The 14413-nt window shown below is 40.2% G+C and overlaps 1 protein-coding gene across 1 annotated transcript in view; it reads left to right on the top strand.

Annotated features, from left to right (window-relative positions):
• The window catches only part of RyR (Ryanodine receptor), a 285153-nt gene that overhangs the window by 220331 nt on the left and 50409 nt on the right, over positions 1–14413 (top strand). Inside the window, exons 82-87 of the mRNA XM_075871638.1 lie at positions 1116–1203; positions 2855–2983; positions 4078–4236; positions 4692–4751; positions 6144–6308; positions 8305–8417. Coding sequence (XP_075727753.1) covers positions 1116–1203; positions 2855–2983; positions 4078–4236; positions 4692–4751; positions 6144–6308; positions 8305–8417 — 714 coding nt within the window. The remainder of the gene's footprint in view (positions 1–1115; positions 1204–2854; positions 2984–4077; positions 4237–4691; positions 4752–6143; positions 6309–8304; positions 8418–14413) is intronic.

Below are 14413 nucleotides of genomic sequence, written 5' to 3' on the forward strand. Positions count from 1 at the left end.
TCTATCTATCTATCTATCTATCTATCTATCTATCTATCTATCTATCTATCTATCTATCTATCTATCTATCTATCTATCTATCTATCTATCTATCTATCTATCTATCTATCTATCTATCTATCTATCTATCTATCTATCTATCTATCTATCTATCTATCTATCTATCTATCTATCTATCTATCTATCTATCTATCTATCTATCTATCTATCTATCTATCTATCTATCTATCTATCTATCTGGGCACTCTCATGGTCACCCTCTTTTCTCGGTGTGCACCAAAGTTAGTATGAAGGGGTGGTAAGGTCGTTTGACGAATATGACGCACAGGGTAAGACATGAATAATATCATAATCTCGTCGCGAATATCGTCAAGCAATCTCCAATAAGCAGTGACACATACCCTGCCGGGTGGTTGCCGCTGGTATGCTAGTATGTGCCGCAGGTGACAGAAGCTTAGTATCTGCTATAGGCAGCGTTGACAGGAAAAATGCAAACAATGCCATGTCAGTGTCCCAGTAGGAGTCGAACCCTCACATTCTGCGTGACATTGAAGTATTTCACCACAGATCCACGCCAGGTCTCGAATATACTTTTCAAATAGACCGTATGTTCTTGTAACGTAAGTTGTGGTTGAAGTAGTGGCAATTTGATTTTATAAACATTACATATGTACTCCTATGTTATAAACGTCATCTCGTGTTAGCGTAAATTGTAGTTGGGCGCCATCCACTGAAGTTGATTTGAGCAGCAGTGTTGAAGGATATCATCCTAGCGTGCACCGTCGCAAACGCCAGCGTTTTATATCAGCTCGCCGCTTCTGGTGTTGCTAATATTAATGTAGCCGTTGGCATCGTTACGCAACTGTAAACAACTGCTAACAAAAAGGATACGCGGCTTTTTCACTTATGTGTGTGCGTGGATTAGTACATATATTTAGCGCCACCTCATAACGTCTCGCTCAATAAAAAAAAATATACATTCACCTACCATTTGCATGCTTCGCATATCATCGATTCCCAAGTACGTGGGATCTGCCAAAAAGTTTTGATAGGTGTTATATATCTATGTCAGTGTTGGTGTATTTCGACGTTGGCACTGTCTTTTCTATTTCTAGAAATCACTGGCTTAAGAATAATGTCAAAGAAGCGGAACAAGTCTACACCTGTGTTGCCCATGTGTTCAACACTTGGAACAAGTCTCAGGTGACTATATTTGATGTTTTAAAGAAAAGAAACCGATATTTTGTTTATAGGTACCGCAAAAGACCATAACAGATATTATAATGTCTTGCCTAATTTTGGAACTTGTAATGCTGACGTTCTGTCATCTGTCGCAAGGCTCTGTTGGGGGTCTGTGGGGTGTCAGGTTTGGGGATCGTTGGAGCAACAACTATAATAATGGTTTATTCAGGGACATAATTGTTGTAACAGCTACGCATCGAATGAGGCAGCAGTTTTATCTATGGTGCCGCCGGCATTAGCGCTGCACCTGAGCTCTATGTTGTAGCAACAGACGTAATAGCAATAACTTCTTTTGTTACAACAGGAAACATCTGTCACACAATATAAAAGATTGTCTGTGCACCAAAATTCTGTAGCAATCATGAAAAAAACCATGTTATGGCAGCAATTTTCACCAAGACAACGATAAAAAGGTTCTTTCGCAGAAGTTATCTTGTCGGGTTGGTGTCGGCGTCGTTGTTTGAGATCAAAAAATCTTCATTTTCTCCTTGACGGAATTATTGTAAAGATGCAAATAAAAATAATTAACAAAGATTTCCGAGTCCGAGTGAAGATTGAAACCAGGGTGCTTACGTGGCAAGCCCCATGCGTCTTCTTCGAAATACAGTTAAATTGACTGTTTCTTCTTTGGAACTCTAGTGAAAATAAGTCGCGCATTACAAGTACACGCGTCTTGTGTTCTGCAGCTTCACACTACACCACGTAATATTGCATGCAATATTATGTGGTACAAGCGCACAATGTCATAGGTAGTCAGAACGTGCGGTTTTCGAAAAGAATTCTTGATTTAAAGCTAGGCACCCATTGGCACACACGTTTCTGACACACACGTTTCTGAGCATGCTCCTTTACGATTCCGTAGGGAATCGTGGCTGGTTTAGGAAATGTTTCACGTGCTTAACTGCTCGTGGTTTGAAGCATATGCTGCCTATTACACTGAATCACGCGAAAGCTTCAGCTACACAAGCGACTTTCAACTTCATAGATTACATTATAGTAATTCAAAATTGAAACTTATAGAGTAACAACCTACAAGAAAAATATGCTTTGAGCAATTGAAGTGTGCAGTAGGAATGGGGCATCGCACTCGCGTTCAACTCTTTAAGGACAAGCTTATTCCCCCCCCCCCCCCAATTTTTGTTGCCATAGTGATAAGTACTGTTGTCTTTTTCAGCCGGGAAAAAAACTAATATTGTCTAACATATAAAGGAGCAAACAAATTTCTTTCGAATTCAACATCACGTGAAAATGCTGCAATTATCTTCTGATTGTAGGAACACGGCTGATAGGAGCATGCGGCTTGCATGCAACAATCGAAATGCATGTAGGCGCAATGATTGATTTGTGGGGTTGAACGTCCCCAAACCACCATATGATTATGAGACGCCGTAGTGGAGGGCTCCGGAAATTTCGACCACCTGGGGTTCTTTAACGTGCACCCAAATCTGAGCACACGGGCCTACAACATTTCCGCCTCCATTTGTAGGCGCAATGGCTGAAATGACTTTTGAAGGCAGTAGGTGTGTTTTAACTGTTGACAACCATTTATCGTATATGAATTCAACATTTTAGCTCTCGTCATATGCTACCACATACGCTTTCTTACGTGCAGTACTTCCGCCGGGAGGAAGCCAACTTCATCTCTCAGCACGAGATCGACAACATGGCACTTATCATGCCGTCCTCAGGACGTGGAAGGGCGAGCGTGCAGACCGTGGATGCTGGTCAGAGCCAGAAGAAAGTGGGTGCCACCTCATAGTTGACAATCACGCGAGCGTTATCACTAGGCTGTTCATGGTGTTTGCTCAAAATCACACAACAGGGCAGAAGATTACGGGAAAAATTTATTTATACGGCAGGCCTAACACGTGTCACTCGTTTATTTCACTGACTGTTGTTCGACAAAAAATGTAGGCTATAAACGGTCGTACCACAGCCACTGTTTGTTTTCTATACCAATATAACGTCAAGTTAGATGTAGCTGAAAAGAACAAGCGTTATGAGTGCAAATTGTTATTGTTTCTTTCCTGCTGGTTTTTTTTTAACCTTAGACATAGATGAAACTGCTCGGACATGAAGGAAACCACTGATATTTCTATCACCTGTTTTTATCGGTTCTGCCGATATTAAGCTAAAGTGCCTAATACACATTGTCTAAATGACCATGCTGCCACTGGATCTAGAATCGAACATTGGCTTATGTGATACAAATTCATGCTTAAAGCTGTGTAACACTCACAGTGTTAAACAGGACAAGGGGCAGAAGTGCACAGGACACTGTGCCTGACGTGGGTATTTCTTCAGTTTCCTGCCCAACTTGTGAGCGTTGTGCAGTACAAAGCACGTTCCTGCAGAAAAATTCACACTGGTGTCCTGCGCTTTCAGTGTCTTCAGAAATTCTGCGATAGCTTTCTTCTAAATGTATGTAATTTTTTGGCTAATACTCTGCAAGCTATGCCCTATGTTTCGCTTGAGGAGAAGTTTTCAACCAGGCTATTGTCAGTATTTGGAGTTTCGAGTTGTTCTCTTTATGATTTGCTTAGAAGTATTCGGATAGTTTCAGTAATGAGTAGTAGGCGCAGCAACGGTGGTGTAGCAGGAGCAGAGATTCGAGGTTCAGTCCAAGCTAGCATAATTAGGTTAGTTTGTAAGCGTAATTTTACTCGCATATTGCAAGCACTGACGCGAACATGCGGAAACAGGACTGGCACACCTCGAGAAGTTATGTCTATGGCCCATTCGCAATGCCAAAAACCACAAGAAATGTGTGAATGTCTTTGTTTCTTGGTAAGAGTATGTGATTCTATTTCTTTTGAACACCTTGCGCGTGTCCAGGAAAAGAAAAAGAAGCGTGACGGCAAGCGCGACAAGGACAAAGAGCTTGCGGCCAGTCTAGTGGTGGCCTGCTTGAAGCGCCTGCTGCCTGTCGGCCTCAACTTATTCGCCGGACGTGAGCAGGAGCTCGTCCAGCATGCCAAGGAGAAGTTCCTCAACGTAAGTGGTCACCATGATAGATCAGCTTTTAGCTTGCGTAAGCGACTCTGATACTGCAAAGTGACAGCGAGCAGAGTCACTTAGAATATGAAACTAATTAAGTAAGCAAAATAAGCGATTTAAGTAGGCAAAATACTTAAGTAATATAGAGACATTGTACAAATATGCAGCTTTACTATACTTATATGATTATAAGAGCGCATAACAAGCACAGAGGAGCACTCACTAACATTAGTATAACCTATTCCATATGAGGAATATTTATCATTATAGAGGCAGGCTTTGGCTGACATTTTCTCACCATGTACGGCATATGCCAGCCGAAGGCATTGCCAACAAAGAAAAACGAAGAGCTGTTCGAGCATGCGAAGATTTTTATTGTATTATGGCTGTATCCTCCGTGAACGCTTGCTTTTGCTCATGTTTCAATTTCCGCATTGCAACTATTTCTACAGAAATGCCAAGACTCTGACATCTTCGATTATGTCAAGCTGCAACTCACTCTTCCTGATAAGGTGAGTAGGAAGACTTCGAGATTTAAAACCTTTGTTGTGCAGAAGAGAAACCCGTTACAGAAAAAAGGGGATGCGGTGGCTCTATGGGGGGGCAGTGGCTGTATCAATGATTTTGGATAGAAGCTTTCGCGAATGGTTTCCAAGAGGTCCATATGTAGTTCTATGAGGACAACCATATAGAACACAAACAGAATTTCTGGCCTCAATTCGGTGAAGTGTTCGCTCAAAATTCATTTTTCACAGTGTTTGTGCTAAGGCAGTAGTAAAATATTCGTCTAATTTATTTCGATGACTGCTCATGCATTGATGGCCCATTTTTTGTCATTTTTTTACGTAAGAAACATTGACGTCTACGTGTACGCAATTTTATTCCCTGTAAAAAGCACCTACATTTCTAATTCAGTGATTTAGAGACTCAAGTCAACCGTTTTCTGCAGCTTTAACGCATCGAAATGAGGATGTCTTGTAAGGAACGTCTTCACCTGAATTCAGCCCGCTTTATACAGGAGACTGCTATTGTCCTCCTCAGTTGCATGACGTTTGAAAATTCTACAAGTTCACTGAAGAATATTCCGTTGAGGCGGCACTTCTTATCAAATGGAGTTTCACTGATCCAGTCGCTACTTGCAGCAAAAATATACAGACAGAGTGCCTGAAACAATGGATATTCTGTTGGGGTCAGTTACAAAGCAGTATTGAAAGAAACATCGCACCTTTTGAGACTCGTACGCTGCCACCTATGGGCCTAAATGGTCTTATGAAATGCATCTTTCTTAGGTCGCTGGTATGCGGGAATCGATGCAAACGTGAACCACTTTGTGACATGAATGAATCCGTTTTCTTTTTATCATCGATGAGGAAATGTTTTATGTTATAATTTTTTGGACAGTAGGGGTATGGGGCACTGAAAATATTTTGCTAACAACTCCTAATGAAATTTTTGTGATATAGATGACAAACAAAGCATGTTATGCTATATTATGCACCTTATCCAATAATTATCTAAAGATAGGTCTACGAAAAGGGAGTTATGTTGTGTACCAGTAAAAATATTGGCATTGCGTCGTAACGTTACTGTAAACTTATTCTGAGAGCCTCCATAGTTACTCTGAAGGAGGGGTGACAGCCATTATTCAAAGATGCGGACATGATAGGTGAGAAATTACGGAAACACACACACGTTTGGTTTCTGTTTGTGCAATATGTATCCTGTTCTGTATGCCTCCTTGAAGGCTGGGCACCATGGTTCTTCCAAAGTATGTACCGATAGGCTTAGAACAACACTCTTCAGTGCGTCATTTGTCAGGCTATATTAAAAAGAAAGGTATTTAAATATGGGAAGTACCTTATCCATGTTCTAACTACTGCCCTTTTCATACGCAACGTGGAAAGATCGACCCGACAGATGCGATGAGCTGGCAGCACTACCTGTACAGCAAGCTGGGCAGTCAGCGGTCCACACCTGTAGAGCCGAATGCGGTGGTTCCGGTTGTCTCACAGGACCGGCTAGTAGAACGCATCATTGATATGGCCAAGGTGCTTTATGGATTACATGTGGTGAGTGTAGACCCTTGTGATTTGTGTCAGTGTTGCTTTTATGAAGACTTTTTCTGGCGTATTATTCAGTATGAAAAATTCAGGTTGACACTAATGATACCAAAGGAGATGCCTGAAGAGGTGGACGTGAATCTAGAGCGCAATGCATTCGTGACTTGTTGGCCTCAATTGCTGCGCAAAGATAAAAATGAAAAAATAACATTACAGACACAGCACTAATTGTGTTTGGGAGTAATTATTATATTTTTCTTGTTATTAAAATTTCTCGACCAAGAACCAGCCTCTTTGAAGCGGCCACACGCATGATAGCTGCTTGGTCAAAAATGAGTCGTCAAAAAAACCTCTGGCGAATATTCAGGTAAAAGTACATAAAAAAATGTATAATAATGTATATACCTTGAGTGCCATAATTACTATTCTTGGTTAGTAAAGTAGTAACGTGTGATGGTAATTCTGTGAACTCAAAGCGTCACTACTTTACAGTTCTGTAAATATTCAAAATTCCTTATAACAATTCAAAGTTGCTTCGTTTAGGCACGAAAGACAAACCGGCTTGTAGGGTTTCATGCACGTGCAAAATTATCTTGGTGCTAACTATGTTGTGACTCATTCCACTATGTTAAATAGCCCCTTCCAAGACAAGTCCATTGAACGGAACAAGTATAGCGCATAAACGAAAGCGACTGGATGACCACTTGGGAAACACATATGTGACCGAAGGGGCCAGACGTTGAAGCACGTTCAAGGCAGCTTGTTTTGTAATAACATTACGCTTCTAGCACGAATAAAATAGTAATAAAGCATTGCGTTAACGCCCGTGTTCCTAATAAGCATTCAAATATATTTGATAGGGCCATTCCGCTTCAGTTCATCAAACACTACAGAACCCACAATAGCGCCATATTGTTGGCAGAAGAACAGAAAACTACTATATAACTACAGGTTATGATGGTTAAGTGAGCATAACGGTTGTCCATAGTTTCTGGCACTTCGCAAAACGCGTATTATTGCGTTTGACAATATTTATTTGCCAGTTGTAAAAAAGATTATTTTGGCAATGAGGCTCGCCTCGCGTAGTAATTGTAAGTGGTCTATCTGCTTATCCTAAATTGTCAAATGACAAACCGTTTAGAAAATGATTGACCTTATAGAAGGAGGATTGACCTTATAGAGCACTTTCATGTTGGTAAGGAAAAATTGCAGTAGGGCCTGGAGATTGATATAAGAGATGTCAATTCACATCTTAATAGGAAGCAGAAACTAGTAGCACTACAATGTTATTATGCACTGTGATATAATTTCAGTGTGACTGAATATATTTGAGAGTGTGTTCATGAAAACCAACAAATAATCAATAAGGAAGCCAAGGAACGTATAAGTAGCGTTGCTTGTGATGTTTTCAGTGTATTGTAGTAATATAGTGATATAGGTATTAGTAAACGACGAGGGAACAAAAAGACGGGTGCTAGCATGGACTGAACCAGCGACCTCCAATCCCTGCCAGTGGCGAGCTATCGCTTTGTTCACCTATGTTCTTCACATCTATATCACAGCTATTATAGCAGACTTGAAACATTACATTTAACGCTTCATATAACTGGGCAGGGTACGTAGCGCGAAGGCAAGATAACCACTGTTCATTAAGAATCGCAGATTAGATTCGAAGAGAAGGCGAGCGGGTGGAGGGGCGACAGAAGTTTAGGTGACCAGATGAGATTAGGAAGCTTGCGGGTATGAAATGGTAGCAGCAATCACAGTATCGAGTTGATTGGCAGTACATGGGAGGGGCCTTTGCTTGCAGTGGGCGTAGTAAGGCTGATAATGATCACGGTGATAGTTATAACTTGGTTGATTTTCATTAAGGTAGTGTCAAAATGTAAAAGGAGCTTTCTAAAATTTAATTCTTCATTCACCACGTTTATCTGTTCCCGCAGAACCCCTGCTCTACAGCTGCTCATCCCCATTACATTTTGCTTTCGTTGCCCACTATCTTCAGATCGACCACGCTCAGGGTTCGCAGAAGGGTGCCTATCGCAGTGTAGTCTCCACACAGCGCAAGCGGGCCGTCATTGCCTGCTTCCGAATGATCTCGCTGCACAGTCTTCCCAGGTAACGGAACGCACGAGTCGCAACCCCGGCAGTCGTGCAAGCTTTTTCCCACTGCCAGATGAGGCATGCACGCGTTACACAAGCGCACACACTGGCTTGCCTAGAGGTTGACCTCTTCCCACTGCTCATATCTTGCCCCCGTCATCGCCTTGTTTTTACCTATAGCCTTTCCCTTATCCTTTTTGCTTGAGTTTTTTTATAATTCTCGAGAGATTTCTCCTTTACACAGTGACGTGGGTTTGAAGTTTCCTTAACATATTTTGCAGTGGTGCTCGCTTTTTAATGAATCCTGCTGATACTGATTCTCGTTCTATCGACGTGTGGTCTACAACCTCTAATCTAGCTTCGAGAGCATGGCACGCCACTGTTTTGTTTCTTGTTTTCCAGCTCTCATCATTGTTAGCATAGCTTACGGCGGTTACTACCATTTTATTTCAACACTATTACAGTTCTAGGTAAATATCAGAAGCTTTTTTTGTTACCCACGCAATGTCTTTTTAGGATTGTTTGGGTATATAGATATATAGCTTTAGTGTGTCAGTTCTAGTAACATAGAACTAGATTGAGGGTTCACGTAAGGTGCTTGGACATGTTTTCTTAGTTGTGCATTAGTGCAGAGTGCATGCTTACAAACAGTCGTCAGCATCATAGATGGGCATTCGCCTTGTAAACTGGTAGTAAATTAGATATACTTATGCTATGAAGCACTTAGAGTTCAGACGGTGAGAATCACGACGGCACATTAACTCTATGAACAACTATCATAAATGCTTCAAGTGGACAGCGCAGCCCATGGTGCATCACATTCCCCGGGCTGTGGTCTCTGTGATATGGAAGCTACAGATTTTTCACTTGACCTTGACAGAGTAATCTTGTCACTGGGATAAAAAATTACGTTGATGACAGACTAATCACATCATATATAAGTTAATCATACTAGGTTTTGGGCTATACTTATCAGCAGTTTCTTTCTTTTCTAGGAACTTTCTGGGAGTATCCTAATGTATTCGCACTGCTATGCAACAAAGATCAAAGCGTTAGTGAAGAGTTCCATCCGTAAATATCGAGGTTATGACACAGTCGACCAAAAATCGTGTATCGAAGTTTTCCACATTTTGTGTCACGTGACAGTAACATCTAAAGGGACCCTGAGAAGTTGTGACAATATCACTAACGGAATTGACTGACTGCTCAGAAAGGCACTGGGAATTAAGTGAAGTGAAACAAGTGTCCCGTTCGAAAAATAGCTTTTCTCAGCTGTAGTGATCGTGCCATGGTACGTTGCATTTACGCTACTTAAGGAGAGATAATAACAGACGTATAAAAATCACCTAGTGAATAAACATCCTTGACACCCACTCAGAGGCAAATGTCCAGTCGGGTTTATGAAATCAGCGCCCCGCAATTCGTAATACTATTGGCCTCAAGGACCAATCTTTTTGCGTTAGTAAGATTCCTAATTGAAACTTATTTTGCTATTTTCGCAATGTGGTACGATTAGTAAAAAAAGGTCAAAAGAAATAACCTTGTTATGTGAACTTTTCAAAATTTGAAACGCAGAAATCACAAGATGTGCATCTGTTTTGTTTTGAGGCAACCTTTATGCATTCAGGTGAGAGCTCGGGCAATCTTTCATTGAAGGTATTGAGCGTCAACAATTACTACTAAAGAATAATCTTTATATTCTAGCAATGTAGGACATTTGTCAGCGCGTAATTGGCAATGCCAACTTGTGCTGTGTGGGTGCTCACTTTTTATGGTACATTTGTCATACAACATCGAGGTGCAATGCGTGAAAGAGTGATTCTGTTACCGATGCTCTGCAATTTTTTATTAACTATGTGTAGAATATATCAGCTGTCACCCGTTATCATTTACAACAGAACATTTATGCTAAAGTTGTAACCTGTATAGTTTTTACAATACAGGATCTTTGTTCAGAGGAAAACAGTCTTATGTTAAATTTATTACGAATTAAAAAAATGTTCTGAAATAGGATTATGTAACAGGTAGTTATGTGCAATGTAACATATATAGGTTGACTCGGTATTACGCCCCTAGTGCATAACTTGACGCTCCAGTGACTGATGAAGCAGTGAAAATGAAAGTCTAGATGGCTAGCACAAATGAGCTGTTAGCCACACATTTTATTACTTATATTTACTGGTTTCCGATAAGTTTGACCTATCAGTTAACGAGATTAGACCACGAAGTGAACATAAACAATGAAACAATAATGCAGTTTTGTTTGTGCAACTTTCATAAATAGCTATTCCCTGAAGAGAAACAAACTTCTAGAAACCGCTTGACGGTGTTTTCAAACAGATATGGTTGCATTCGCTGTACCAGTGGTAACAAAAGCGTCTAAATTGTGTCAAGCTTGTGTGGTGAAGTACATGTTTTCGCAATTATTTTTTTCCAATATCTCGCTATGTTTTGGAGCATATGGTATGCAACATTCATTCGCCTTTTTGTCTTGTCAGGTGCATTCAGTTTTAAAGACTGCTAACGCCATGACATGCTTTAACGTTGAGCTTGCAGTGTTACTTTTGCCCTACTTAATATTTAATGGAAGTAACACCTCTAATAACACGTATGCTTCTGAGTAAATGCACGTTTTTGATTTCAGTGTACAAATTTTTGTCTATACTGTACAAATAATTTATTATTGAAAAAAAAACGTTTTTCTAAATAAGTCAATGAATAAATACATAAACAAATAAAGGAAGAGTTAAAGTAAATAAAGTGTAATAGAATGAATAAAATATTTAAATGTATCTGCGAAAACTCGGTGCTCTATTGGCACTTATTAGGGTCCACCAGAATGACACCGTTTAAAAAATCAAGCCGTGTTTTCTTTTGCTGGATTGAATCTCGACTGCGGCGGCTGCATTTCCGATGGAGGCGGAAACGTTGTAGGCCCGCGTGCTCAGATTTGGATGCACGTTAAAGAACCCCGGGTGGTCGAAATTACCGGGGCCCACCACTACAGTGTCTCTCATAATCACTTGGTGGTTTTGGTCCTTAAACACCTTATATCATTCAAGTGAAACTTGCTTCTTACATAGATTTATTGCGCTTGTTTTCAGCCAGTGATCATCTCATACTGAAATTTGAAAGTAAACTGATTAGCACTACATAGCAGGCCTATGAAAAACTAGTTTTAGTTTTTTTGCTGTAAAATACAGGCAAGCGTAGAAACGTAGTTACCTTGAAAAAATACACTGTCGTTTGTAGTGTGGAGCTTCACATAGGATTGCTTGTTATAAAGGTGCCACAATATACTCTATTTCATTTACAGCGATTGCTGGTTCTGATGATGATATTTAGGATTGCAACATTGATTGAAATGATAGTAGTTATAATTCTTTCAGGCTTTAAATATTAAACCTGCACCTTTCTTGTCTAGTACAGACGCCATCATTGTTGCAAACACTGAAATACCATAGGTAGAATGATTGAGCAGCCGAAGTAGGCCATTGTTTATGCCTTAAGAATACACTGAAAACAGTGGTGGAAATTGCTTGACGTGTTTCCCTTTTCTGGAAATGTACTTTGCCTCCTTTCAGAGGCTTCAATTGTGTGTACCACGTTTATTTTTTAAAGATATACAAGGATGTTTTTAACGCTGTACAGAGTTATATTTTCAACAGTCAAGAAATGAAAGAGTGAATTGAGGTATTAAAAGGCAAAAAAAAAAACACCAAGTTGAGATAGAATAAACGCGTGATTTGTTGTTTTTAATGCCTCTGTTGTGATATTTTTTCCCATTTACTCAATGTCCTTTGATGACGGGTTTTCTACGACTTCACATGTCTGCGTCTATTCCTTCCCCTGTCTCCAATAAAACCCACCACCACCTCCACCACTACGATCCAACTAACGCCCTCAGGCACACAAACCCCCGCCTTCATCGAACGCGTGGCGCCGTCTGCTCTCCAGCTCCAAGAAACGAGCGGCCATCGCATGCCTGCGTAGTGTGCCAATCTATAACGTCGAGAGGTAACACAACACACGCCCACGTCCGTGCATGGCTCGAACACCTTTTCTCCTCTGCATGCTGTTTCGTCAATGAACACGCATTCTCATTGTTTGCGGCATGGCTGTAAATTGTATGCTTTTATGTTTTTTTTTCGTCTGCACACTTTCAAATATGTCTGAATGAAGTGCGTCATGTGTGGGCCAAGACAGCCAATGTGTATGTGCTTTATGAATGTTGTATTTGTGTAAAGTGTTGGTGTATGATAGATATAGCTTGTTGCACATTCTTTAGTGCCAGGTTCTGTTGCGTTGTATACTACTCAACGGCATCGTAACAAACACTTGGTAAACACACGAATTCTTATACGTGTACCAGCTGATAACTGAAGAAAGTAAATGGCCAATTTATACTCACACCAGCATTGTTCACGACGTTTATACCACTTAAGTGCAGTAGAGTGTGTTTCGGCTCCTTACTTCATTCATGGTTATTGGCTGGTTAGCGAAATTCAATGTACCAAAACAATGGAATCGTTGTGCCAGCACCGCGCAAACTGTTTCGCTCCATCATTTGTAATGAGACACCTTCTAGTTGTCAGTTAACAAAAGACGACACTTATTGGAGGTGTGCGATGACAGAAAGTACGTTCAAAATACCTTACCTGCATAATTTCTATACGTAAGTGAACGAAATAGGGTGACCCAAAGTCAAATAAACCTGGCTGACTTTTCTGGACAGTGTAGCGCACATAAAAGGGCTAATGAGAGTTCGTATGTCTTGTTCAAAAAGTTGTCTCATGTGTACTGCTGACGCTTCCGTTCTGATTGAGCTGCTTGGAAATTTGATAGGGGCTTATTTATGTGTTGTGATCTTTTGGCCTCAAAATCAATTCCTAGTTTTGATGTTCTGATATCATATTTTTTCTTAATTACCACTCTAATTTTGGAGCAGGAGTGGTGATTCAGCACCGAATATTTGCTTGCAAGCTATTCTTGCATTACGAACAAACCTTCAAACATGGAGCGCCAAATGAGGAGTAGTAATTGTGAATTTCGTTGAACAATTCAAATGCGGCCAGAAATGCTTGATGACTGCAATGAAAATGTCGTGGAGTTAAGAAACCTTTTCAGCCTTTGAACACTCAGGAGCGAAAACATTGTGTACTTAAAGTATTCTACAGTGAAGGCTGAGCAAATTTGTAATGCAATAATTCATTGCGTAAAAAAAGAACTTCATGCATTGTAGAAGCAATGGCTTGTGAAACCCTCACACTAACACACAAAACATAATATTTACATTATTTCGGCCTATTTCTTTTTTACAGCCTTTTGTGAACATGCTTGTCGTATTGCTTTTACTTGCCATGGTCGTGCATCTGTAGTTGCTGTGCTTCATGTGCACTCTAAGGTGTAATGCTATTTGTAGTTTAAATCAGGAATATTTACCCCTTTAGGTTTTTAAATGGTGCACACATTCGACAGCATTCTTGGGATAATTTCATGTTTCTTTGTTTCTTCCTGTTTAATGAATATTATAAGCGTGCTACACAATGCTTATTTGAGCGAGACATTGATGACGCAAACTGTGAAATTGCGGGCCTTTGCCCGAAAGATTCAATAAAACAATTAAAATGGCGTAAGTACACGTTTAGAATGCCCATGCCTACTCACTGACCGTGAAGGCACGGTCACTTACCACAAACAGAAAAAACATACATGGTTAAGTAATAAGAAGGAGCACTGCTTATGCCTTTCCTTCACCTTACAGCGTATTTTGTTGTTTTGCGCTAGACAGCTACAATGTACGGCCCGCAAGACAGATGTGTTTTTTTGAGAAATGTTTAATTATGGTTGATGTAAAAGTTTAGCAAAGTGTTCCTTTACTGTAAACCTAACGTTTACATTTCTAATACATTTGAAAGCACAAATATTCGACAAACGTTTATGAAATGACTGTTAGCCTATTAGTTTCGTGAAATATAATTCAATTTGTTAGTGGTCAGCGTTTTGCCGCA

Source organism: Rhipicephalus microplus, chromosome 8, assembly GCF_043290135.1.
Source record: "Rhipicephalus microplus isolate Deutch F79 chromosome 8, USDA_Rmic, whole genome shotgun sequence".
Lineage (NCBI taxonomy): Eukaryota > Metazoa > Arthropoda > Arachnida > Ixodida > Ixodidae > Rhipicephalus > Rhipicephalus microplus.